The 26,890-nt window shown below is 41.9% G+C and overlaps 1 protein-coding gene across 1 annotated transcript in view; it reads left to right on the forward strand.

The window, feature by feature from the left end:
* LOC118386392 (heparan-sulfate 6-O-sulfotransferase 3-B-like) overlaps nucleotides 1-20,490 on the forward strand; it is a 137,954-nt gene extending 117,464 nt beyond the window's left edge. The window contains exon 2 of the mRNA XM_035774125.2: nucleotides 19,470-20,490. Coding sequence (XP_035630018.1) covers nucleotides 19,470-20,196 — 727 coding nt within the window. The 3' untranslated portion in view covers nucleotides 20,197-20,490. The remainder of the gene's footprint in view (nucleotides 1-19,469) is intronic.
* Nucleotides 20,491-26,890: the final 6,400 nt, after the last annotated feature.

Consider the following 26,890-nt stretch of genomic DNA (forward strand, 5'->3'; position numbering starts at 1 on the left):
GAGAACCACACTATGCCACACTGCTGTATTAAAAAAACATCCTGGTAGAAAGTGCCAGGGAGAATGATGGAAATCAATTTACCACAATGAGTCAATAAAGACCATGCTCTTGTAAGCAGTGTAAATACAGTGGAGGAACTGTAGAAATAACAGTATATGAGATTTCATTCAGGATCCATCTGGCTGTCTCAGAATTTGATAGTCAAATAATTGGATGATTGCACGCTCCTATACTTGGTCATTTCCTTCTCAATTGAAATGAAAAGGCAACGCTGCTGAGTTGATAATAGAACTTCCAGTTTTTTAAATGTAATGATTTTAAGATTGAATCTGAAAAGCTCTGAAGGCTTTGCCTTTTAGTTGTAAGATAACATTAGGTTCCAGGGGTAATTATGTATATTTAATGGAGGACCTAAATTGCCTTCATACGCATGTGGTTCTTCCCCAAATGAAAACCCTGCTGGCTACTGGTTTATGAAGGTCAAGCAGACTGCTAAATCTCCCCTGCCGCTTTATGGGCCATAGGCTATAGCATTAGGATACTCACTGATGACCATGTGAAAGACATCTGCAAAAGATTGGACATTTTATGCAGAAAGAGTCACATGACTATTGACATTTTATGCAGAAAGAGTCACATGACTATTGACAAATAGGAGGCCTCTCACAGTTATAGGCCTACTGTTAATCAAAATCTGAAATGAAATAGTCATGACAGACAGACATGTTAGCATACTGTATAACTACTGTGCAGCTCCTTTTAAACCTCTTCGGTGAAGCATCTGTTACACAGGATAGTTGTCTGTGTTGATTTGATCACTGTTTTTATCAAGGTTTGAATCTGCTGCAATGTCAGTACGGGAGAAAGAATATCTGAGTTTGTTTTTATTTCCCCAGAGTAGTAGAAAACAAGGATTCACGTCATTTATTAAGGACATAAGAACTGGAGACAGCAGGGTCTCACTTTGCTTGCATCATACAGTAGCAACATGGATCAGTTTGTATGGTTCTGTTAGTTCTGAGGAATGAGACATGATTCTTCACTATACCCCCAGAGCCATACGTATGGCTGTGATACGCCCTACATCCTCTAGACCTATACATACAATATGTTCCAAGTCTATTTCCATGCACTAACTACATTCTAAGAGGCAAAGCTTGTGTATACAGGTTAGACCTCTTGTATTGGTCGATAAGGGTTCTTATGACAAACTCATCTAGACCAGTGGTTCTCTACTGGTTTTGCCTAGGGGATCCAAATGAAACGAGGTTGTCTCAGTCGCTATCCAAATTCGAATTGCAATTTTTGTTGCCAAAATGCAATCTGGAGAACTAGGTTTAATGCAATATTGATAGTAAAAGTACCAATTTTATGCCAAGGGAACAACAGTCCCACATTTTTCATTGTCAATAATTACATTTTGCCCATATTCTTGAAGAATGTTAAGCTCACTAGTTTGAGACCACAAAATCAACCAAATTAGCTAAATAGCGCTGCTTATCACGCTATTGAATATACTGTGATTGAAGAAAATGTTTTACATTATTTAAAGATATAGGTTAATTATCTTTTCTAAACACTTTCCACCTGGTTTTAGTTGTTTAAGTATTTTTTATTTGCGACCGATTCAGACGTGTTGTGAAATGATATTTGTCAGGAAATTGTCAGGAAATTAATGTTTCAAGTGAAGAAAAGACAAGTTTGAAATGAATGAGATGCTGCCTGGCTGCTGTAAACTCTAATTAGTAGACCATGTCTCCTTTCTCAGTTAACCCAGAACTAGAATCTCACGTAATTGGTCAGCTGCTCGACTAAGTTCTGGGTCCATAGGTGTTAAGAGAAGAGATGAAAAGATGCTACAACGAGGAGTGGAACCAGAACTAGGAGCTCCACCCTCTCTCTTTGCAAGTACAGGCCAAGTGTCCCCTCCCCTTCCAAAATTCTAAAGATGCTAACACCTGCGAAATTGTGATTTGTCCAAATTACCCGTGACAAAAAACCCACTCGTTATCCCACACATCCCGTTCCTTCCCGACATATTCTACTGTTCCAGTTCTGTCTAATGTCTTCAATAACCAGGAGAGGAGCATATGGTACTTATACTGTAATAATGCCAGATTAAAAGTACAGGGGATAGTTTCTGCTTCTTGATTGTAGCTTAGGGAAGCTTTAGGGTGGCAGGTAGCCTAGTGGATAGAGCATTTGGCCAGTTCTGGATCAAAACCCCAAGCTGACAAGGTAAAAATCTGTCCTTCTGCCCCTGAACAAGGCAGTTAACCCACTGTTCCCCGTTCGGCTGTCATTGTAAATAAGAACTTGTTCTTAACTGACTTGCCTAGTTAAATAAAGGTTAAAATAAAAAATAGTTGTGTTAATGTTGTCATGTCTTTTCGTCAATGGAATAGCCTAAGTAAATGCAAATACATTGATATACATTTGTAAAAAAAACAGGGATAGAAAAACGACATTGTAGTCCGCCCACACACAGTAAAAGGTTTGGAATGCAGAGGTCTGTATAGTGATACTATAGTGATACTGTTGTCGTGCTATTTGCCAGCATGCTTTACCTACTTAAACAAGAGAAATAGCAACATTCACCGTTGGCAATACCGCAGGCTGAAACTGAGAAAATGATAAAGATTGCTGCTAATGGTGTAGAACTCATCTCTGTCAGGGTTATATATTACTTTTTCATGGGAGTGAAAATGTAAATGTTCTCCAAACCCAGTGATGCAATTGCATTGTTTGCTCTGGCTGCAGTTCAGTGCTATTGTTTGTGTTTGTGTTTGTGTGTGGTTGTGTGTGTGTGTGCGATAATGCCACCGGTACTTATCATTCTACTATGTGACAGTGAAAGATCAGAAGGAACATGTCTGTAATCCTGACTGCTGTACATACTATAGCCGTTGAACATATAATGATGTGTTGTCATTGATTCAGATGAAAATGGTACCTAAGCAAATTCAGATCTGCCTTTTGTGCTGTGTAGGATGAAATGTAATGATCAAATGGTGTAGGAACTTTATTATGTACACTGGTATTAAGATCAGTCAACAGAAATGCAAAATATGACAGTGCTATTTAAGGTCACCAATAATCGGAGGCTAAGTCCAATTTTAGAGTCAGAAAATTATAATCATATCCCTTGTTAGTTGAACAGCAGTGGATTTATTTGAGGTGGGAACTATAGCCTGAAACGCAGCAGGAGAGAGTTAGTTTTTATGCCAGGTTGCAGTTGTAAATGAGAACTTGTTCTCAACTGGCCTACCTGGATAAATAGGTGAAGTAAATCAAAATAGTGACCTACTGTAGGTTACTGGGAGACTGGGCTACTGGTTACTGGGCTACTGGGTTACTGGGCTACAGGGCTACTGGGCTACAGGGCTACTGGTTACTGAGCTACAGGACTACTGGTTACTGGGCTACAGGTTACTGGGCTACAGGTTACTGGGCTACAGGGCTACTGGTTACTGGGCTACAGGGCTACTGGTTACAGTAGTAGTGAAATTATTAATTGGCATCAGGCCAGGCAAATCCTCAAGGAGGTGCTTCAAGCAGGGCACCACTTTTATCTTTCTTTCACTCTAGCTGAGACCACACGTCCGTGTGTCCTACTCCATGCAGCTACACTGGCGAGGAAGCTTTTCTCACTCCTGCTGAGAAGCAGATTTGTCCCACAGGAGTCCTCTTCCGCGTTAATAATATGAGACAAAGACGATGGTGGAAACAAGAGGACATTATTTGCCCTCAATAGAATCTGCCATCTGATGCTCCTACTATATTCATTGCCCTGCTTGTTCTATGTATAATATATAACAAGCAGTTGAGTGTGTACAGTAGTCTATGTTGATGTGGCTCAGTTGGTAGAGCGTGGCACTTGCAATGCCAGAGTTGTGGGTTTGATTCCCACGGGGGACCAAGGACAAACAAAAGTATGCACTCAGTTGCTATGGATAAAAGTGTCCGCTAAATGATTCAAATGTAAAATGAGCACAGTGTGATTGGAATGCAGTTTTGTTTGCAGGCTGAGGATGAGTTCTCGAGGCTGGGCAAAGCAGTAGTTTAGCCCAGGGCTGCACCAGCGGCACACCCCTATCTATCCCTATAATGTCCTGCTGTTGACTGGCTAAGGTGGGTTTGACCTTTCAAAAGAAAAAAATGCATATGCAGAACATACCTCATCTCTACTGTAAAATATGGTGGTTGATCTTTGATGTTATGGGGCTATTTTTCTTTCACTGGTCCTGGGGCCATTTGTTAAAGGTCCAATACAGCTGTTTTTATCGTGGCTGGATAACGATGAAGTACCTAACTGTGATAGTTTTCAATTAAAATGGTCTTAAAAGGAACCAAAATAGCTTATTAGCAAAGAGCAATTGCTATAGTAAGAATTTTGCTAGGACTGGGGAGAGGGGGGAAACTGAAAACTAGCTGTTATTGGCAGAGGGGTTTGGAACTCTTTTTGTTATTGGTCTAATAATTAATAATAATAATAATAACTAATTTATCGCCTGGTGATGTCACTAGACAGGCCAAACTCCATCCCACCAAAACAGTCTGTAACTTCAGACGGTATTTTCATTCTTTCACTAAAAGGGCATTATCATAATTTTCACAATATTATTCCAACCTTATAATGTGGAAATATACACGAAGGGTACAAAACATTAAGAAGACCTGCTCTTTTCATGTCATAAACTGATGATGTGAATCCAGATAAAAGCTATCATCCCTTATTGATGTCACTCGTTGTATCCACTTCAATCAGTGTAGATGAAGGGGAAGAGACAGGTTAAAGGATGATTTTTAAGCCTTGAGGGCTGCATTCCTGTGGGATTTCCATCAAACCTGCCTTGTCCCTACAGAGATCATTGCGGTGTGGTCAACATTTTTCATGCTGCAGGCGGGAGCGGGCGGTCAGTCAGACGACTTCGGGATGAAAATAGTTTTGTTGACCCGCCAATTTTTTTGGGAACTGTTGTCTTTCTGGTTTGTATACCTATTCTATTAAAAACACATTATTTTTGCATTATTCACACACTCAGAATTCACTGCTTTAACTTCAGTAGCTTACCTCTCCAAGTTTGGTGTGCGAGTTCATGTGCGCCAAATATGTGTGGACTCATTGAAATGGAGTAGGCTGCCTACACGGGCAGGGAATCACAGTTAACTAAAACATGATTAGACTGTAGTTTACAGTGTCTGTCAATAAATATTGATAATGAAATGTAGAGGACGTTCAAACATCATGAGTTGACGTGCAATCAAAACATGTAATCATGAATGAAAAAGGAAAGGCACAACCCGCACATATGTTAGGCTACTATGGTGACCATATGTTAGGCTACTATGGTGAACATATGGGTTAGGCTACTATGGTGAACATATGGGTTAGGCTACTATGGTGAACATATGGGTTAGGCTACTATGGTGAATAAACTATCAAAAGAAAGAAAGTCGCTCCATATATAAACTCCCAGCAATTGAATGGGTATTTACCAACGTTTCGGCATCACTGTGCCTTCCTCAGGGTGTCCATAGGTTAGGCTACTATGGTGACCACATGGGTTAGGCTACTATGGTGACCACATGGGTTAGGCTACTATGGTGACCACATGGGTTAGGCTACTATGGTGACCACATGGGTTAGGCTACTATGGTGACCACATGGGTTAGGCTACTATGGTGACCACATGGGTTAGGCTACTATGGTGACCACATGGGTTAGGCTACTATGGTGACCACATGGGTTAGGCTACTATGGTGACCACATGGGTTAGGCTACTATGGTGACCACATGGGTTAGGCTACTATGGTGACCACATGGGTTAGGCTACTATGGTGACCACATGGGTTAGGCTACTATGGTGACCACATAGGTTAGGCTACTTGGTGAACACATGGCTACTATGGTGACCACATGGGTTAGGCTACTATGGTGACCACATAGGTTAGGCTACTATGGTGACCACATGGGTTAGGCTACTATGGTGACCACATGGGTTAGGCTACTATGGTGACCACATGGGTTAGGCTACTATGGTGACCACATGGGTTAGGCTACTATGGTGAACATATGGGTTAGGCTACTATGGTGACCACATGGGTTAGGCTACTATGGTGACCACATGGGTTAGGCTACTATGGTGACCACATGGGTTAGGCTACTATGGTGAACATATGGGTTAGGCTACTATGGTGAACATATGGGTTAGGCTACTATGGTGACCACATGGGTTAGGCTACTATGGTGAACATATGGGTTAGGCTACTATGGTGACCACATGGGTTAGGCTACTATGGTGACCACATGGGTTAGGCTACTATGGTGACCACATGGGTTAGGCTACTATGGTGACCACATGGGTTAGGCTACTATGGTGACCACATGGGTTAGGCTACTATGGTGACCACATGGGTTAGGCTACTATGGTGAACATATGGGTTAGGCTACTATGGTGAACATATGGGTTAGGCTACTATGGTGACCACATGGGTTAGGCTACTATGGTGAACATATGGGTTAGGCTACTATGGTGACCACATGGGTTAGGCTACTATGGTGACCACATGGGTTAGGCTACTATGGTGACCACATGGGTTAGGCTACTATGGTGACCACATGGGTTAGGCTACTATGGTGACCACATGGGTTAGGCTACTATGGTGACCACATGGGTTAGGCTACTATGGTGACCACATGGGTTAGGCTACTATGGTGACCACATGGGTTAGGCTACTATGGTGACCACATAGGTTAGAACATATGGGTTAGCTACTATGGTGACCACATGGGTTAGGCTACTATGGTGACCACATGGGTTAGGCTACTATGGTGACCACATAGGTTAGGCTACTATGGTGAACATATGGGTTAGGCTACTATGGTGACCACATGGGTTAGGCTACTATGGTGACCACATGGGTTAGGCTACTATGGTGACCACATAGGTTAGGCTACTATGGTGAACATATGGGTTAGGCTACTATGGTGACCACATGGGTTAGGCTACTATGGTGACCACATGGGTTAGGCTACTATGGTGACCACATAGGTTAGGCTACTATGGTGACCACATAGGTTAGGCTACTATGGTGACCACATGGGTTAGGCTACTATGGTGAACACATAGGTTAGGTTACTATGGTGAACACATAGGTTAGGTTACTATGGTGAACACATAGGTTAGGCTACTATGGTGACCACATGGGTTAGGCTACTATGGTGACCACATGGGTTAGGCTACTATGGTGACCACATGGGTTAGGCTACTATGGTGAACACATAGGTTAGGTTACTATGGTGAACACATAGGTTAGGTTACTATGGTGAACACATAGGTTAGGCTACTATGGTGACCACATGGGTTAGGCTACTATGGTGACCACATAGGTTAGGCTACTATGGTGACCACATAGGTTAGGCTACTATGGTGACCACATGGGTTAGGCTACTATGGTGACCACATAGGTTAGGCTACTATGGTGAACATATGGGTTAGGCTACTATGGTGACCACATGGGTTAGGCTACTATGGTGACCACATGGGTTAGGCTACTATGGTGACCACATAGGTTAGGCTACTATGGTGACCACATAGGTTAGGCTACTATGGTGACCACATGGGTTAGGCTACTATGGTGAACACATAGGTTAGGTTACTATGGTGAACACATAGGTTAGGCTACTATGGTGACCACATGGGTTAGGCTACTATGGTGACCACATGGGTTAGGCTACTATGGTGACCACATGGGTTAGGCTACTATGGTGACCACATGGGTTAGGCTACTATGGTGAACACATAGGTTAGGCTACTATGGTGACCACATGGGTTAGGCTACTATGGTGACCACATGGGTTAGGCTACTATGGTGAACACATAGGTTAGGCTACTATGGTGACCACATGGGTTAGGCTACTATGGTGACCACATGGGTTAGGCTACTATGGTGACCACATGGGTTAGGCTACTATGGTGACCACATGGGTTAGGCTACTATGGTGACCACATGGGTTAGGCTACTATGGTGACCACATGGGTTAGGCTACTATGGTGACCACATGGGTTAGGCTACTATGGTGACCACATGGGTTAGGCTACTATGGTGACCACATGGGTTAGGCTACTATGGTGACCACATGGGTTAGGCTACTATGGTGACCACATGGGTTAGGCTACTATGGTGACCACATGGGTTAGGCTACTATGGTGACCACATGGGTTAGGCTACTATGGTGACCACATGGGTTAGGCTACTATGGTGACCACATGGGTTAGGCTACTATGGTGACCACATGGGTTAGGCTACTATGGTGAACATATGGGTTCGGCTACTATGGTGACCACATGGGTTAGGCTACTATGGTGAACATATGGGTTAGGCTACTATGGTGACCATATGGGTTAGGCTACTATGGTGAAGACATAGGTTAGGCTACTATGGTGAACATATGGGTTAGGCTACTATGGTGAACATATGGGTTAGGCTACTATGGTGAACATATGGGTTAGGTTACTATGGTGAACACATGGGTTAGGCTACTATGGTGAACATATGGGTTAGGCTACTATGGTGAACATATGGGTTAGGCTACTATGGTGAACATATGGGTTAGGCTACTATGGTGAACACATAGGTTAGGCTACTATGGTGAACACATAGGTTAGGTTACTATGGTGAGGTTACTATGGTGAACACATAGGTTAGGTTACTATGGTGAACACATAGGTTAGGCTACTATGGTGAACATATGGGTTAGGCTACTATGGTGAACATATGGGTTAGGCTACTATGGTGAACATATGGGTTAGGCTACTATGGTGAGACAGCGTTGTGCCTTTTCATTCTCAACAAGTATGGATTTTCCATTTATTTTTCTCTGACTGCATATTGTCCTGGCTACATTGGCTACATCATATAGGACTATGCAAAACGTAGCAAGTGTCAATGTCATCATTCTTGCTGCTTCCAGTTCAGTAATCATACCTGCGAGACCAGGTACTCATGTGGCCTTAATTAAACAGAGTAAGCTATAGCCTATGTATGGGCATTTCTTTCCAAGGAAATGTATTTCCTGAATATGATTAGGCTATAGTTTACTACATTGCCTAGAAGTTAATAATGATTACCCATATTTCTCATCTGAAAATCATCCCACTCCTAAAAAGTAGCCTAAAAAAATAGCTTGTGACAGCGCAAGTCTCACCAACTCTGCTCTTTTCAAACTACAACTAGGATATTTAAGCAATAAGGCACGAGGGTATGTGTTATATGGCCAAGTACCTGGACATTTTAGCCAAAAACCTGGTTGCCTCTGCAAGGAGGCTGAAACTTGGCCGCAAGTGGATCTTCCAGCAAGACAGCAACTCCAAGCACACATCTAAATCCACAAAGAAATTGTTCATTTACCACAAAATCTAAATTTTCCAGACTTAAAACTCATTGAAAACCTGTGGTTTGAATTAGAGGGATATCAAGGATCTGGAAGGATTCTGTATGGAGGAATGGTCTAAGATTCCTCCCAATGTGTTCTCCAATCTTATAAAACATTTTAGAAAACGTTTCAGTGTTGTTATCCTCACAGGGTGAGGGTGATGGAGCATTGAAAACAGGGGATCCAATTATATTTTACCTCTTATCGTTTTAAAATATGCTGCATTACTTGTTAAGCAAAATATCTTTCTCTGAGAAATTGTATTGGTATAAAATAATACGTTTTAGCATAGAATATAGATCAGTATTTGTAAACAGTATTGTCTGCTCATCTTCATCAGAGGATGCAATCATTCCGGACCCCACTGTATATGACACACAAAGTAGTGTGTTTCTGTGGAGTTTCAATACAACTTGGTAATATCAATAATGAAGCATAGAGTAATTAATCGTCCCTCTACTGGCAGTATGAGAGAACTAATACACCGTCCTAAACCGTCAGCACAGTTCTTTATTAGGAATTGATTTCTCCTTGCTTTGGATACTCCGATCTCGGGCAAGGCAGGCATATAGCAGACTAAATTTGTTTGTCCCGATGAAATCAAACTGTCTGCTGGAATTTTGGTTATTATTTTTAGTAAATCCCATGAGGTTGGTGGCACCTTAATTGGAGAGGACGGGCTGGTGGTGTTGGCTGGAGTGGAATAAGTGGAACGGGATAAAAATACAAATCCATTTGCTCTGTTCCAGCCCTTATTGTGAGCCGTCCTCCCCTCAGCAGCCTCCACTGTAGTCAACAGTGCATAGAGATCATTTATTTCAGAAAAATTGTATCTTTTTAAACAACCAGATTCAACAAGAAAGCTTCACAGTTGTTCATATATATATGAATACGAAATGTCAGAATTATAGTAGAGGGAATTACTTATTTCAGCTTTTGTTTATTTCATCACGTATGTGTGTATATATATATATATATATATATATATATATGAACGTGATGAAATAAACAAAAGCTGAAATAAGTCATTCCCTCTACTATAATTCTGACATTTCATATTCTTAAAATAAAGTGGTGATCCTAACTGACCTAAGACAGGGAATATTTACTAAGATTAAATGTCAGGAATTGTAAAAACTGAGTTTAAATTTATTTGGCTATGGTGTATGTAAACTTCAAGTGTGATATATATATATATATATATGAGAGAGCGGTAGTAGAGCGAAAGAGGTGGTGGGAGACATAGACGACTGGAATCAGAAGCGTGATTAATCCGACAACCTTTAGAGGAAAGGTTGGGAATCCTGAGGGAGGACATGGAGGAGAAGCAGAGTGGAGAGCGGAGGAAAGGCCAGGAGTCAAGAGAGGTATACATCTACAGGAAGAACCTCTCCTCAGGTAAAACACTTGTTGTTGGACAGTCTTCATGGATATTTGACATCAAAGGACTTGGAATGTTCATCGTCACCGCTACCTGTAACACAGTGTTTGCTCTGTGGATAATGTCACTGATCGGTTTTGAGTAAAATCAAGTTCATTAAGATTATTCTTGACAGGACGGAAGAACAATGGCACCTGGTTCCTCTTTAGGTTTCTTCCTTGGTTCTGGCCTTTCTATTTAGTTTTTCTACATCTGCATTGCTTGCTGTTTGGGGTTTTAGGCTGGGTTTCTGAACAGCACTTTGTGACATCGCCAGATGTAAAAAGGGCTTTATAAATACATTTGATTGATTGACTTGCATATTAAGTCAAGTTTACACAGGCACTCACAAGAATTGTCTGTCCCAAAAGCATGACTTGAAATGCATATTAAAACCTGATTTTTCTGTGTTTTATATACATTTCCACACTGAGGTTGGAATAATATTGTGAAATAGTGAAAATGATAATGCCCTTTTAGGATAAGAGCTGTTTGAAAAGACCACCTGAAATTTGAACCTGTTTTGGTGGGATGGTTTTGGCCTGCCTGGTGACATCACCAGTTACGCATCAGTTAATAGACCAATAAGCAAGAGCGTTCCAAACCTCTGCCAATAAGAGCTAGTTTTCAGTTTCCCCTCCCCACAGACCATTCCCAGACAGTCCTAGCAAAATTCACTCTTGAGAAATTACTCTTTGCAAAGAAGATTTTTTTGTTGTCTTTGACAATTTTAGTTGAAAACAATCACAGTAATGTACTTAATTGTGACCCAGAAATGATTTTATATTTTGCGATAAAAAATTGGCTGCATTTGACCTTAAAAGCTCAGTTGAGTTTAAGCTTTATTTTGTCGTATATATATTTCTCTCTGATACATCTCTTTCATAATCGGAGACTGCCTTTGAACGAAAGGTATCAGCACAGAGAGCTGTTTGACCCTTGTAATTCTGCTGGGCAGACTGAACTTCTGAGGCTTCTGAAAAGCAGAGTCTGAGCAACACGCTTCATACAGAGAGAGGGAGCAGTAGGTTTGAGGCTTCGCCAGGTCCAAGATGAAACGCAGCGCGCTTGTCTGAAATGGCCTCGAGCGCAGGCCACTGGAGTTCGTTGCATATTAATTTCTATTACATGATGCGGCACAGAAAAGGGTGTCGAGCAAGTTTAATCAGCCACACAACATGGAGTTAGAGTCAGCACACACTTCACGTTCCCTGTCTATTTCCAGCAGACTGTAGTGGGCTAGCAAACAAAGTGATCAAAGCTTTTCTTAAGTGGTTGTAAACCATACATGGTGCAGTAAAACAAGTGAACAGATTGGGTGAGAACCTCAAGGGATCTTTCCCTTGGGATATTTCCCTTGAGGGAAAGATATGAGGTAATTTCTTATAAAATAACACTCAGGAGATCTCCTTCACACCAGATTAGTCGGAGTCAGTGCTGCAGTTTTTGAACAAGGCCTTCCTTGCTTACTTACAGAATCACAATGGGACACATACTGTAGTAACAGAGTAGCAACATTCTGCACAGGTGATGTTAGCAGACAGATGTGTAATTTCATAGATTTTCCTCTGTTTTCAGGCAGTCTACCTTCAGGCATCTGCAACAATGTTATGCACACACTTCACTTATTTCAGTTGGTTGATGTGTGAAGCCAGTTTCCCCAGTGACCCCCCACCACAGTAAAGACCATGTGATGGGGATAAATGTACTGTATACTGTCATTTTTTTAGTAGCATGCGATCATGGAGGGGCAGTGGCCTAGAATCATGTCATTAAGGTTAATTACTGGCAATTAAAAGCCAGTTGGCTATTGAGCTGACACTGCCTTGGATGCATAGTAGTTTACCATCTGCTCAGATGGGTCCCTGTGTGGAGAAGTGGAGAATTTATACAGCCTGATTTTGGGGAAGGAATCCTACAAGAGAGAAATACTGTGTTTGTAAGTCCTCAGCTACTGCAAAGCAGCTACTATAAAACAGCTACTGTAAAGAAGCTACTATAAGAGAGCTACTGTAAAGCAGCTACTATAAGAGAGCTACTGTAAAGCAGCTACTATAAAACAGCTACTGTAAAGCAGCTACTATAAAACAGCTACTATAAAACAGCTACTATAAAACAGGTACTGTAAAGCAGCTACTGTAAAGCAGCTACTATAAAAGAGCTACTGTAAAAGAGCTACTGTAAAAGAGCTACTGTAAAAGAGCTACTGTAAAAGAGCTACTGTAAAAGAGCTACTATACAACAGGTACTATACAACAGGTACTATACAACAGGTACTGTAAAGCAGCTACTATAAAACAGGTACTCTAAAGCAGCTACCGTAATGCCAAATAGTGAATAACATTCCAACTTCACAAGTTGTCTATTGCAACTGCATTTTAATTTTTTTATTTTGCATATTCTGTTGATAAATATTAGAGTTCTAGTTATACTAGACAGATAAATTGACAATTTAAATCAGATATTCATCAGATATTTCGAAAGCATATTATGCATCTGATGTTCTTAGATTCAGTAAATATGACATCTTCTTTGGGTGCACATTGGCCTCTGCCTGAATTCTGTGTGAAACGCTCTATAACAAAGCTTTCGTATTGTCCAACAAGCTTTCTCCACTGTTAAGGGGCGGCATGTAGCCTAGTGGTCAGATCATTGGGCCAGTAACTGAAAGGTTGCAAGATCGAATCACTGAGCTGAAAAGGTAAAAACAATCTGTTGTTCTGCCCCTGAACAAGGCACTGTTCCTAGGCTGTCATTGTAAATAAGAATGTGCTCTTAACTGACTTGCCTAGTTAAATAAAGGTAATAAATTAAATACTCTTGTTCTGAACACAGGTCATGTGGTTTGGTAAGAAGAATGCCCCTCTCCCCACAGGTGTGATTACTACCTCTGAGGGTTTAGAGCTTGAGGTAGCTCATACCAGTACTTGGGAGTATGGCTAGATGGTACACTGTCCTTCTCTCAGCACATATCAAAGCTGCAGGCTAAAGTTAAATCTAGACTTGGTTTACTCTATTGTAGTTGCTGTTCTTACACCCCAGGTGCCAAACTAACCATGATTCAGATGACCATCCAACCCATGCTAGATTACGGAAACATCTTTTATAAATCGGCAGATAAGTGGCTAGATGTTCTTTACCATTCGGCTATCCGATTTACCACCAATGCTCCTTATAGGACACATCACTGCACTCTATACTCCTCTGTAAACTGGTCGTCTCTGTATACCGGTCGCAAGACCCACTGGTTGATACTTATTTATTAAACCTTCTTAGGCCTCATTCCCCCCATCTGAGATATCTACTGCAGCCCTCATCCTCCACATACAACACCTGTTCACTCCCCCCATCTGAGATATCTACTGCAGCCCTCATCCTCCACATACAACACCTGTTCACTCCCCCATCTGAGATATCTACTGCAGCCCTCATCCTCCACATACAACACCTGTTCACTCCCCCTATCTGAGATATCTACTGCAGCCCTCATCCTCCACATACAACACCTGTTCACTCCCCCATCTGAGATATCTACTGCAGCCCTCATCCTCCACATACAACACCTGTTCACTCCCCCATCTGAGATATCTACTGCAGCCCTCATCCTCCACATACAACACCTGTTCACTCCCCTATCTGAGATATCTACTGCAGCCCTCATCCTCCACATACAACACCTATTCACTCCCCATCTGAGATATCTACTGCAGCCCTCATCCTCCACATACAACACCTGTTCACTCCCCCCATCTGAGATATCTACTGCAGCCCTCATCCTCCACATACAACACCTGTTCACTCCCCCCATCTGAGATATCTACTGCAGCCCTCATCCTCCACATACAACACCTGTTCACTCCCCCCATCTGAGATATCTACTGCAGCCCTCATCCTCCACATACAACACCTATTCACTCCCCCCATCTGAGATATCTACTGCAGCCCTCATCCTCCACATACAACACCCATTCTGCCAGTCACATTCTGTTAAAGGTCCCCAATGCACACACATGCCTGGGTCACTCGTCTTTTCAGTTCGTAGCAGCTAGCTACTGGAACGAGCTGCAACAAACATTCAAACTGGTCAGTTTTATCTCAATCACTACATTATAACATTTACATTTACATTTAAGTCATTTAGCAGACGCTCTTATCCAGAGCGACTTACAAATTGGTACTCAATCATGGACACTTATTGACAGTTGTGGCTGTTTTGTGGGATGTATTGTTGTCTCTACCTTCTTTCCCTTTGTGCCGTTGTCTGGGCCCAATAATGCTTGTACCATGTGTTGTGCTGCTACCTTGTTGTGTTGCTACCATTCTGTGTTGTCATGTGTTGCTGCTTTGCCATGTTGCTGTCTTAGGTCTTTATGTAGTGTTGTGCTGTCGCTTGTCGTGATGTGTGTTTTTTCCTATATTTATATTTTTACTCCCCGCAGGAGGCCTTTTGCCTTTTGGTAGGCCATCATTGTGAATACGAATTTGTTCTTAACTGACTTTCCTAGTTAAATAAAGGTTACATTTTTTTAAAAAAATAGTGTATAGTTCCAACAAAAGTTGAAACATTCATTTAATCTGTGCAGCATCGCTTCCTCTCAGCCTTCCTTGGATCCATATGTTCTTCTACACTTCCATGTTAATGACCCGTTAAGTCTTCGCTCCAGTGACTCGTGCTGCTGCCTTTCAGATGAACATTCTGGAGCTGACTGAGACGCAATATGCTTCACATCCATTATTGATCCATGATTAACTGGGGTTCAGCAGGCCTCCAAACTTAAACACTTGGTTGGAATGTCAGAGAGATGTCTCTCTGCCTCCTGGTGACATATCGTCAACATATTAACAAACTCCAAATGATTCCATCTGAAGATTCAAGATAGCAAGTGCCAATTCAATGTGTGATTGCAGACGATGGCTATAGGAAGTGATTAGGACGGAGGAAGGGAGAAGGGCGGAAGGCAGGTAGCTCGCTGGGCCGACTCACCTTCCCTGTGTGAAGATCATCTATGGCATGCAGGGGCAGTCTCCTCTGAGGCGGTGATGTAGACGCGTTGATGCTGATGTTCTGTGACACTGATGGTGCACACAGATGACCTTTGAGCGTGTCGGCGTGCTCAGGCAACACTTGCTTCATGTGTTTATGTCCCTGAGACAGGCTAATGAGGATGTGCGTGTCCGTGTGTCTGTCTGCACTCTGCTGCGGCTGAACGGCCAACTCCAGTAGGAAGAAAAGAGCCAGGGTACAGCTGCTGCCAGCGGGGCTCTACTGCCTGACACAGTGCCATCTCACCACGTGGTGGGAGAGAGAGAGGGTGCTCTCTGCTCCCATGCACACTGATACCATGGCACATCACAGGGCAGTTATTGGAATGTAAGGGTCTACAGTACTTTCTGAAACTTTTTCCCCACTGTAATTGATTTAGTGAAAATCGGAGTAATCGATAATGCGTAACGAACACACCTTTTCAAGACGACATGTTTAGTGTAATTTAATAATAATAATAATAATAATATCTTACTAATGTGAACATGCTGTGTTGCCGAGAATGAGACAGTTATTAAAAAACAATTATATTTGGCTTATATTCAGTGGATATTGTTGCTAGTGAATAACGAGTCCATTTGGCAGGACAGTGTGTAGTCTTCAAGTGGTGTGTGGTGTATCCTTGCAGACTATGACTATGGTCATGACAGTATTGTAATCTCAGCACTTTTATTTTTCCAGAGCAGGGGCTGATTTAACAGTATTGACAGGGGGCCAGAAATAGGGCTGATTTAACAGTATTGACAGGGGGCCAGAAATAGGGCTGATTTAACAGTATTGACAGGGGGCCAGAAATAGGGCTGATTTAACAGTATTGACAGGGGGCCAGAAATAGGGCTGATTTAACAGTATTGACAGGGGGCCAGAAATAGGGCTAATTTAACAGTATTGACAGGGGGTCAGAAATAGGGCTGATTTAACAGTATTGACAGGGGGGCAGAAATAGGGCTAATTTAACAGTATTGACAGGGGCCAGAAATAGGGCTGATTTAACAGTATTGACAGTGGGCCAGAAATAGGGCTAATTTAACAGTATTGACAGGGGGCCAGAAATAGGGCTAATTTAACAGTATTGACAGGGGGCCAGAAATAGGGCTGATTTAACAGTATTGACAGGGGGCCAGAAATAGGGCTAATTTAACAGTATTGACAGGGGGCCAGAAATAGGGCTGATTTAACAGTATTGACAGGGGCCAGAAATAGGGCTAATTTAACAGTACTGAAATACAATGTGTAGTTGTTAGAGCAGAATACAAGGAACAGGGCATCTCAGAATACAGAAGACTAGAGAGTGTTGGTTCGAATTGGTTAAAATCTTGCGGGATGAGTGTGTGTGTGTCAGTGCGTGCTTGCCTCCGTGTGAATGTATCTGTTTACCTATATGTGTCTTTATGGTGTACCTGAAAAGCTGAGCAGCTTTGGAGTCAGTGTGGTCCCCTGGGTCACATCCCACTTTATCCAGCCAGTCTGTTCTTCTGGGTCACATCCCACTTTATCCAGCCAGTCTGTTCTTCTGGGTCACATCCCACTTTATCCAGCCAGTCTGTTCTCCTGGGTCACATCCCACTTTATCCAGCCAGTCTGTTCTCCTGGGTCACATCCCACTTTATCCAGCCAGTCTGTTCTCCTGGGTCACATCCCACTTTATCCAGCCAGTCTGTTCTCCTGGGTCACATCCCACTTTATCCAGCCAGTCTGTTCTCCTGGGTCACATCCCACTTTATCCAGCCAGTCTGTTCTCCTGGGTCACATCCCACTTTATCCAGCCAGTCTGTTCTCCTGGGTCACATCCCACTTTATCCAGCCAGTCTGTTCTCCTGGGTCACATCCGAATGCGGCAATGTAATATCCACTGGCACTTAGAGGTCACCTCTGCCTTGACTAACATTCCTGGAGTTTGGGAGCAGTGTTGTCATGCCCATACAGGCCACAGGGGCACATGCCCCATCAGATTTGTCTGATGAAAAAAAAGCAAGCAATTACTAAATGTACTGTATAAGACTCATATTCATTTCAATCTTTGACCCACAGTTTAGCAAAAGCAGAGGAGCATATTTAGTTTCTTTAAAAAATATATACACCTCTGTTCAGGAGGATACAGACAGCTGAGGTACGCTTAGATATGCAGAAAAATGAACATTTTTTAAATAGAATTAAGCATAATGGTTATGGCTCTAGATTGCTAGAAAATGCCGGTGTTTTAAAAAATGCTACATTCTCCACCCCTAACCCTTCCTCATGTACTTCGTGCCATTTTAGAGTTTTGGGCTGCATGGCAGCCTTGTTTGGGAGTCTGATGTTATTCCTTTGAAGTTGTCAAAAAGCCTTGTGGTAATTTGTATAAATGGACAGCTCTCTTTGCAAAGTATAGTGCCGAAAACATTTTGAATCCTCTTATGTGTTCGGCCATTTGGAGCTGGCCAGTATTGTGGAACTGTACTGTCTATCATTCCTACTACTTAACTGTTTTTTGAGTAAGATTCAGGGTTTGTTCTCCATAGCTTTTAGACAGTGTTTTCACTTTGTACTACGTTTCTTACTGGTCTCGATTATCCAGCACATTCTCTGATTTTACTGTAGCCTTTACAAGTGTTCTTATCCTATGAATGTCCTTTAAATTGGCACTACAGGAATCTGTTGAATTTAAATAAAGATTCTACAGTTTTCTTCTGTAGCGATGTGCGCTGAGAGTCAGGACGCAAGTTCAGGGAGCGCGTGTTTAAAAAATAAAATAACCACAACAAAAACCACGACTAACGCACAGACTTAACACTGGAACCGAAAACAATGACGCCTTGGGAAGGAACCAAAGGGAGTGACATATATAGGGAAGGTAATCAGGGAAGTAATGGAGTCCAGGTGAGTCTGATGATGCGCAGGTGCACGTAACGATGGTGACAGGTGTGCGCCATAACGAGCAGCCTGGTGACCTAGCGGCCAGAGAGGGCCAGAGAGGGAGCACACGTGACATCCTCCATGTTCCGTGGCTGTACGTAGGCTTACATGGACTGCAGGAGAGGCAGTGATGTGTCTAAGAGAAAGTATCTTTCATTTAACAGCTCTCCTCTCCACCAAAGTGCTACTGGAATTTCTCCTCTAAAACGTGTAGCTCTGTTTGGTAGTGAACTGATGGGTAAAAGCACACGATTAGGACTGCAAAATAAATACATCTGTCACAAACACCTCCTCCTCATTCAAATAAACCAGGATGGATCTGATATGTTTTTTAAACTTACTTGACCATCTAGGTTTGTGCTTCAGGCTATTTCTGATGACTTGACATGCTCATGAGTACTGTAATATTATCAAAGTATGAACACATTCCTCAGATGACTTCTAAAACATGACTTTGTTGATATTCACAATATTGACACCATAAAGAACATACGTGTTCAAGGACAGTAGGGAAACAGACCTCTCTGAGAATCTTTCAAGTTTCAGGTTGGTAATTAGCATCCAACCTTTAAGTTTACTACACAGACACATAAGTCACCACCTGTCAGTACATGGGCCTGTGTGATGTTTATGTGTTCACAGCTCTCTGACTGTTTCTTTTTGTCTGCAGGAACTTCTACTACATAACCATGCTGCGTGACCCCGTCTCCCGCTACCTGAGCGAATGGAAACACGTGCAGCGCGGCGCCACCTGGAAGACCTCCCTGCACATGTGTGACGGGCGCTCGCCCACGCAGGACGAACTGCCCACCTGCTACAGCGGGGACGACTGGTTGGGCGTCACCCTGACCGAGTTCATGGACTGCCCCTCTAACCTGGCCAACAACCGGCAGGTGCGCATGCTGGCCGACCTCAGCCTGGTGGGCTGCTACAACCTGTTATCCATGAACGAGAGCGAGCGCAACCACATCCTGCTGGGCAGCGCCATGAACAACCTGAAGAACATGGCCTTCTACGGCCTGACCGAGTTCCAGCGCAAGACGCAGTACCTGTTTGAGAGGACGTTCAGCCTGCACTTCATCGCCGCCTTCACGCAGATCAACAGCACGCGCGCCGCCAACGTGGACCTGAGCGAAGCTGTGCGCCGCCGCATCGAGGAGCTAAACTACCTGGACGTGCAGCTGTACGAGTACGCCAAGGACCTGTTCCTCCAGCGCTTCCAATACACCCGCCAGCGGCAGCACCAGGAGGAGCGCATGAAGAGGCGCGAGGAGCGCCGTTGGCTGCGGGAGCAGAGGAGGGACTCTCTCCCCAAACGACAGGTGGGCGGGGGAGGGGGCGGAGACGAGCTGGCCACCACCACCGAAGACTACACCAGCCAGGTGGTTCGCTGGTGAGGTCCCACACCTGACCACCCAGAGATAGGCACAGAACAGTCAGTCTCACATGGTACTCTCTCTCTCTCTCTCTCTCTCTCTCTCTCTCTCTCTCTCTCTCTCTCTCTCCCTCTCTCTCTCTCTCTGTCTCTCTCTCTCTCTCTCTCTCTCTCTCTCTCTCTCTCTCTCTCTCTCTCTCTCTCTCTCTCTCTCTCTCTCTCTCTCTCTCTCTCTCTCTCTCTCTCTCTCTCTGTCTCTCTCTCTCTCTCTCTCTCTCTCTCTCTCTCTCTCTCTCTCTCTCTCTCTCTCTCTCTCTCTCTCTCTCTCTCTCCCTCTCTCTCTCTATTTCTGTCTACTATCTCTCTCTCCCCCTTCTCTCTGTTTCTGTCTACTATCTCTATATATCTCTCTTTCTCAGTTTCAGCTCTGCTAAAGTTTCTTGTTTTGTTTTGGTGCTCCTGCACTTTCCTGCCTATCAGTCATAGTTAGCTATAATCATGCAGGTTGTGATAACTCTTAAAGAGAACACAATAAAAAGGCGCTGCTTATAATTACTTTTTTAATTGCAATTTAGTGAGAGTTTACATGCACACTAATAATACGACCTTAAACAGATTATGGCAGTAAGCAGACTCTGCAATAGTCATCTAAACACCTTACTCTGTGATCATTTTCGGCCCTCGTGCTCACGACGTCACACTCGGTGGTTTTCCATGGTGGTGGAGCCCACGCCAACACCACTGTTGGATCAGCTAATCTGATGTGTTGTTCTGTTATGAGCATTCCAACTATACAATGACGATATTTTCATTAAAATATGAATTTACTTCTGATTTGATAGTTCTGTCTCGTCACTGAGCACAGTTTTGGTCCATTAACCTTAACCTGTGAGTGGAATTGTTTATGTCGTTTACGTTAGTTTGTATCCAGTTCGTTGATTTACTGTAATGTAATACTAATCCATGATCCAAATTAGGCCTGCGCTTGGACTAAAAAGCTAAATTAATCATCTCTATTGAAAGTGCTTTTTTGACCAAGAATACGCAGCATCTGGTTCCGGGAAAACTAGTTCTTTGCGTTTTAAGTAATTGTTTGAGCTAATAAATTATTATAATGGTGTGTGTGTATATACCTCCTTCTGTGTGTGTGTGTGTGTGTGTGTGTGTGTGTGTGTGTGTGTGTGTGTGTGTGTGTGTGTGTGTGTGTGTGTGTGTGTGTGTGTGTGTGTGTGTGTGTGTGTGTGTGTGTGTGTGTGTGTGTGTGTGTATATACCTCCTTCTGTGTGTGTTTGTGTGTGTGTGTGAGTGTGTGTGTGTGTGCGCGCTCATGTATGTGTGTGTTTTTGTCATCATTGTATATTGGTCACAATGCCATTGAGCCAACACACCCACTATGGTAATACATTACCTCATAATTTTCAAATCAACATTATGGATACAATACCATGAGTGTTTTTTCACTTTTCTTTCAAAACGATGGAATGTGCTGTGAAAAAATCGCCCTGACGAAAACAATATCTTATTTTCATGTAGTTGTTATCTGCTCAAACTTACAGTAGTGTGATGTATATATTGATGCAAAGTCTGGAAAGTCTGAAATGAATATGTCAAAACCTATGATCTCTGTGTAAATGAAGTGATGAAAGTGGACCTAAAAAGGTCATGTCACACTAGATATTGTACTGCCATTCCCTAATCCCTGTGATAGGCCATGTTGTGATAGAGTGATTTGAATAAACTTCAACTGTCATTCAACTTAAGTGCACATCTTTGAATAACAGATAATCTTACATTTATGTATCGCAAAATTTGTCTTAAAGGAAAGGGGTTATATATCATCACTCTGGGAAGTGGTGTTTAAGGTTAACTTTCTAAATGTATGAATCTGTATGTTCCTGGTCAAATGATTGTGTAGGAAAAGGGAGGTCTTGATTCCATTTGACGTGTCATACTTCATCGGCATTTTTCTTGTCAGGTCTACAAAGCTGGGTGAATACTATTTCAGATATTAGACATAAATGCCTTGATCAACCATGGCCAACCTCTGACTGGAATCACTTGTATAAAACCAGATTCATTAGAAATGTTATTGAAGGACATTTAACCGCATGCATACATGAGATCTCAATATTTAAATGTAATTCCAGTTACAAGCACTAGGTTCGGCCATGTTAGTAAACAGCCCAAATAAACACTGTCCCAGTAATGTGACCAGGCATCCAACATACTGTACCTCTTCTTCATCAGTAGGCTATGCACTGTCAATATGCATATATAACCGTGTTTACATGAATTATTAGCATTGGTTGTGTTAGCAAAATGTTGGCCTTTATTATTTCCATCAATATTTTGATATTCATGGATCATAATGAAGTATCCTTTTAGTTGATGTACTTCATGTCATACTTCATGTAAAACACAGTCATACTGTGTCTGTCTCTGTCTCCATATTTCAATAAGAGGTCCGACCTGGGTTCAAATTAAATGTGAATTTAATTATTTGTTCTTTTAAATACTTACTTTCTGTGTATTTGAAAATGTTCTAATAATGTGGCCAAAGTCAACTACTTCAATATTGGAAAAAATTGTAAGTTTTTTTTTCTCCCAAAAAACGTTCCTATAAATAGCGTACTATTAGAATATATTTTTAAATATTTATTTCCAAATACATTTTTTAAAAATACTCCTGGGTTCAAATGCATACCAATACTTTCCAAGTGCATTTACAAAAAAAATATCAGAATACTTACTTTGAAATGTATGTGAAAGTAATTTAAATAATGAAAATGGTATTTGAACCCAGGTCTAATACATGTAATTATTGCAAAACACCAAAATTAGACAAACAGGAGAGGACCATTGAGAGGAACACTAAATATTTAGTGTCCTTTCCTCCTGCTATAGTAAGATTATCGCTAAGGGACAAGGGAAAATAATTCAGAATGTTCTGGTCCAGAAATGGTAGTCAATATACAGTATATGAACTAGACAATCACCAGTCTCTTCCACTTGCTGTTATCCAGCAGTAACAAGGTAAGGATAGGTCTGCTTATCAGACACTGATTTGACTACTACTGTGCCTGCCTAAGACAAGCTTCTCTCCATGCAGGAAATGTCATTTTTTGGGGGGGGAAATGTAACCTTTATTTAACTAGGCAAGTCAGTTAAGAACAAATTATTATTTACAATGACGGCTACCGAGGAACAGTGGGTTAACTGCCTTGTTCCGGGTGCAGAACAACAGATTTTTAGTTGTCACCTTGGGGATTCAATCCAGCAATATTTCGGTTACTGGCCCAACGCTCTAACCACGAGGCTACCTGCCGCCCGTAAACACACTACAATGTGTATATTTTAAGGTTCTAATCAAGACAGGAGGAACTGACTTTCCACAACACAACTGAACAGACAGACTCCACTGTCTACTCTCTACAAAGCCCTCTGTCTTCCTCTAACCCTTCCTGACCTTGATGTTTAGGAGGGGAAATGACTCCTCCCCACAAACAGGGAAAGTAAACAGAACATGTCCTGTATTCGTCTCTGTGCTCCTTCTCTGTGGACCCAATCTTACTGCATTCATTTGAGCAAATTCAGATGACTGGATTATTATTGTGTACAGACTGGCAATGTGAAATAACCTGATTTATTACGATGTTGGCTGTTGTGAACAAACGGGTTCCACCTGCACAAATGGATCCTTGTACAATCAGGTAATTTCTAAAATTCATTGACATACATACAGTTGAAGTCAGAAGTTTACATACACGTAGGTTGCAGTCATTAAAACTCCTTTTTCAACCACTCCACATTTTTTTTGTTAACAAACTATCGTTTTGGCAAGTCGGTCGGGACATCTACTTTGTGCATGACACAAGTCATTTTTCCAACAATTATTTACAGACAGTTTATTTCACTTATAATTCACTTGTATCACAATTACAGTGGGTCAGAAGATTACATACACTAAGTTGACTGCATTTAAACAGCTTGGAAAATTCCAGAAAACCTGAAAGGCCGCTCAGCAAGGAAGAACCAGAACCGCAATAAAAAAGCCAGACTACGGTTTGCAACTGCACATGGGGACAAATATCGTACACATGGGGACAAATACCGTAGTTTTTGGAGAAATTTTTCTCTGGTCTGATGAAACAAAAATAGAACTGTTTGGCCATAATAACCATCGTTATGTTTGTAGGAAAAAGGGGGAGGCTTGTAAGCCGTCGGACACCATCCCAACCGTGAGGCACGGGGGTGGCAGCATCATGTTTTGGGGGTGCTTTGCTGCAGGAGGGACTGGTGCACTTCACAAAATAGATGGCATCATGAGGTAGGAAAATGATGTGGATATATTGAAGCAACATCTCAAGACATTAGTCAGGAAGTTAAAGCTTGGTTGCAAATGGGTCTTCCAAATGGACAATGACCCCAAGCATACTTCCAAAGTAGTGACAAAATAGCTTAAGGACAACAAAGTCAAGGTATTGGAGTGGCCATCGCAATGCCCTGACCTCAATCCTATAGAAAATTTGAACTGAAAAAGCGTGTGCGAGCAAGGAGGCCTACAAACCTGACTCCGTTACACCAGGTCTGTCAGGAGGAATGGGACAAAATTCACCCAACTTATTATAGGAAGCTTGTGGACGGCTACCCTAAACATTTAAAGGCAATGCTACCAAATACTAATTGAGTGTATGTAAACTTCTGACCCACTGCGAATGTGATGAAAGAACTTAAAGCTGAAATAAATCATTCTCTCTACTTTTATTCATCATTCTCTATACATTCTTAAAATAAAGTTGTGATCCTATCTGACCTAAGAAGGGACATTTTTACTAGGATATTTAATCCTAGTAAAAATGTCCCTTCTTAGGTCAGATAGGATCTCAACTTTATTTTAAGAAATTGTGAAAAACTGAGTTTAAATGTATTTGGCAAAGGTGTATGTAAACTTCTCACTTCAACTGTATATTTCTTCCCTATTGCACTGATTAATTATTCACTTGTGTAACAATATTGACGGACTTTGTGACGTGCTGTTGACTTCCTTCTCCAACCCTGAGTTTACTTCCTCGAGAGGATGTTCCCCTGATGATTTACACTACTCGGGTAGTCACGTGTCTACTGGCTCCATGATGTACACACAGTGGGGTCACTGTATTACTTTGAAAATTCTCCCTCCATGCCATTTCTAGTGACATCTGTCCTTCTCAAGCTCCGTGGATCGTAGGCTCAGCCCAATAGATTATGTCTTCAGCACGTCATTTACACCCAGAAGGCCCAACTGTATTATACTCTTAAGTTTAACAGCAAGAAGTGTGTAATGACTTGAAAGAGACACGACTAGACTACTTTCTGCTCTCTGGACTTTTCTACTGATCTTCCCCCCAGGTGTACATAAGCCATATGAGAGGAATGGGTTGACAGCTTTTATAAGTGAATCACAAGGGCAATCACCCTGCATCAAAGTCTGATATACTTATTGAATCTATGGCTCTATAGCATGTTCATAGGTGACAGTGTTTAATCCTGAGTCTGATATTTTGAGGCAATATTTTTGTCCAATATTTACTGACACAGTGATTACATTTTATTGATTTAATTTTAGCTTACCAACAGTATAACACCATGTTAACCTCATTGTGTTGCATGGTTTCGCAGCTTGTATGGTTATAATGCCATTTGAAACACTATTGCCAGGACTGCCCCAGAAAAGCTATGTGAAACCCAGAATTTCCTAACTGAATCCAGTCTACTCAATATATGATCAGCCGGCTGTGATTTATCTATCACTGCAGTCAAAAGAACCAGTTTCATGGCAATAACATGTTGACAATATGAGTAATGTTTAGAATCACAGTCAGCATAGAAAGGCAGCATGACCAATATTTTATTGACATTTTCACTTTGTTATAGAGAAACAACAGCATACAACAAATAGAAAATGACACGAGCCAATGAATACTAATGAACTCACGAACCCATGAGACAAATTAAATAGAAAAGGAAAGGGATGACAGCAAACAAAAACCAACGGAAAACTGGAAAGATACATTAAAATAAAATCACTGGCTAATCACGTCACGCTGGCAGAGAGAACAGGAGAAATACATCAACCAAGACTCTAGAACACATTGGAAGAGTTTGGCTTGTGGCTGAAATGTAACACTCCATTTTCACTGAGGTATCCTGAACCACTGTTATGATCAAGATATTGTCAAAATAATATTTCGCCACATGGTTGATAAGTCGTAAAGAATATGTATTGTATGTTGCTAAAGTACCCAGTTGGAAGAACCATACATTTACTTAGGGTAAATCAGAGGCTTTCCATTCTCTAACCAGACATTTTCTTCCAAGCATAAGGGCTGTATGTACCCAGTCTTTATGGGAAGCAGGGAGACAGTACAAAGCTAAGGGATTACTAATAATACATTTGATGTTTTCATGAATGGGAAAAATGATTGCAGGACAAGACAATATAAAGGGAACCAGAGAGCCATCACTATCCCTGCATCTCCAACACTCTGCACTAGAAAGGCTGCATCTGATAAAGTTACTCAAAGGCAGTTCAAACCATAAGTTAGTGAAGAGAAAATTGCTATGTTGTCAACATCCAAAAGCAGACTTCTATGTGTTTTGGAATGAAATAAGACAACCGTATAAAATGTGGATTTTTTTTTTACTTAACTCTTTAGCATGATAGCCTGTGAAATGCT

Source organism: Oncorhynchus keta, chromosome 7 (genome assembly GCF_023373465.1).
Source record: "Oncorhynchus keta strain PuntledgeMale-10-30-2019 chromosome 7, Oket_V2, whole genome shotgun sequence".
NCBI classification, from domain to species: Eukaryota; Metazoa; Chordata; class Actinopteri; order Salmoniformes; family Salmonidae; genus Oncorhynchus; species Oncorhynchus keta.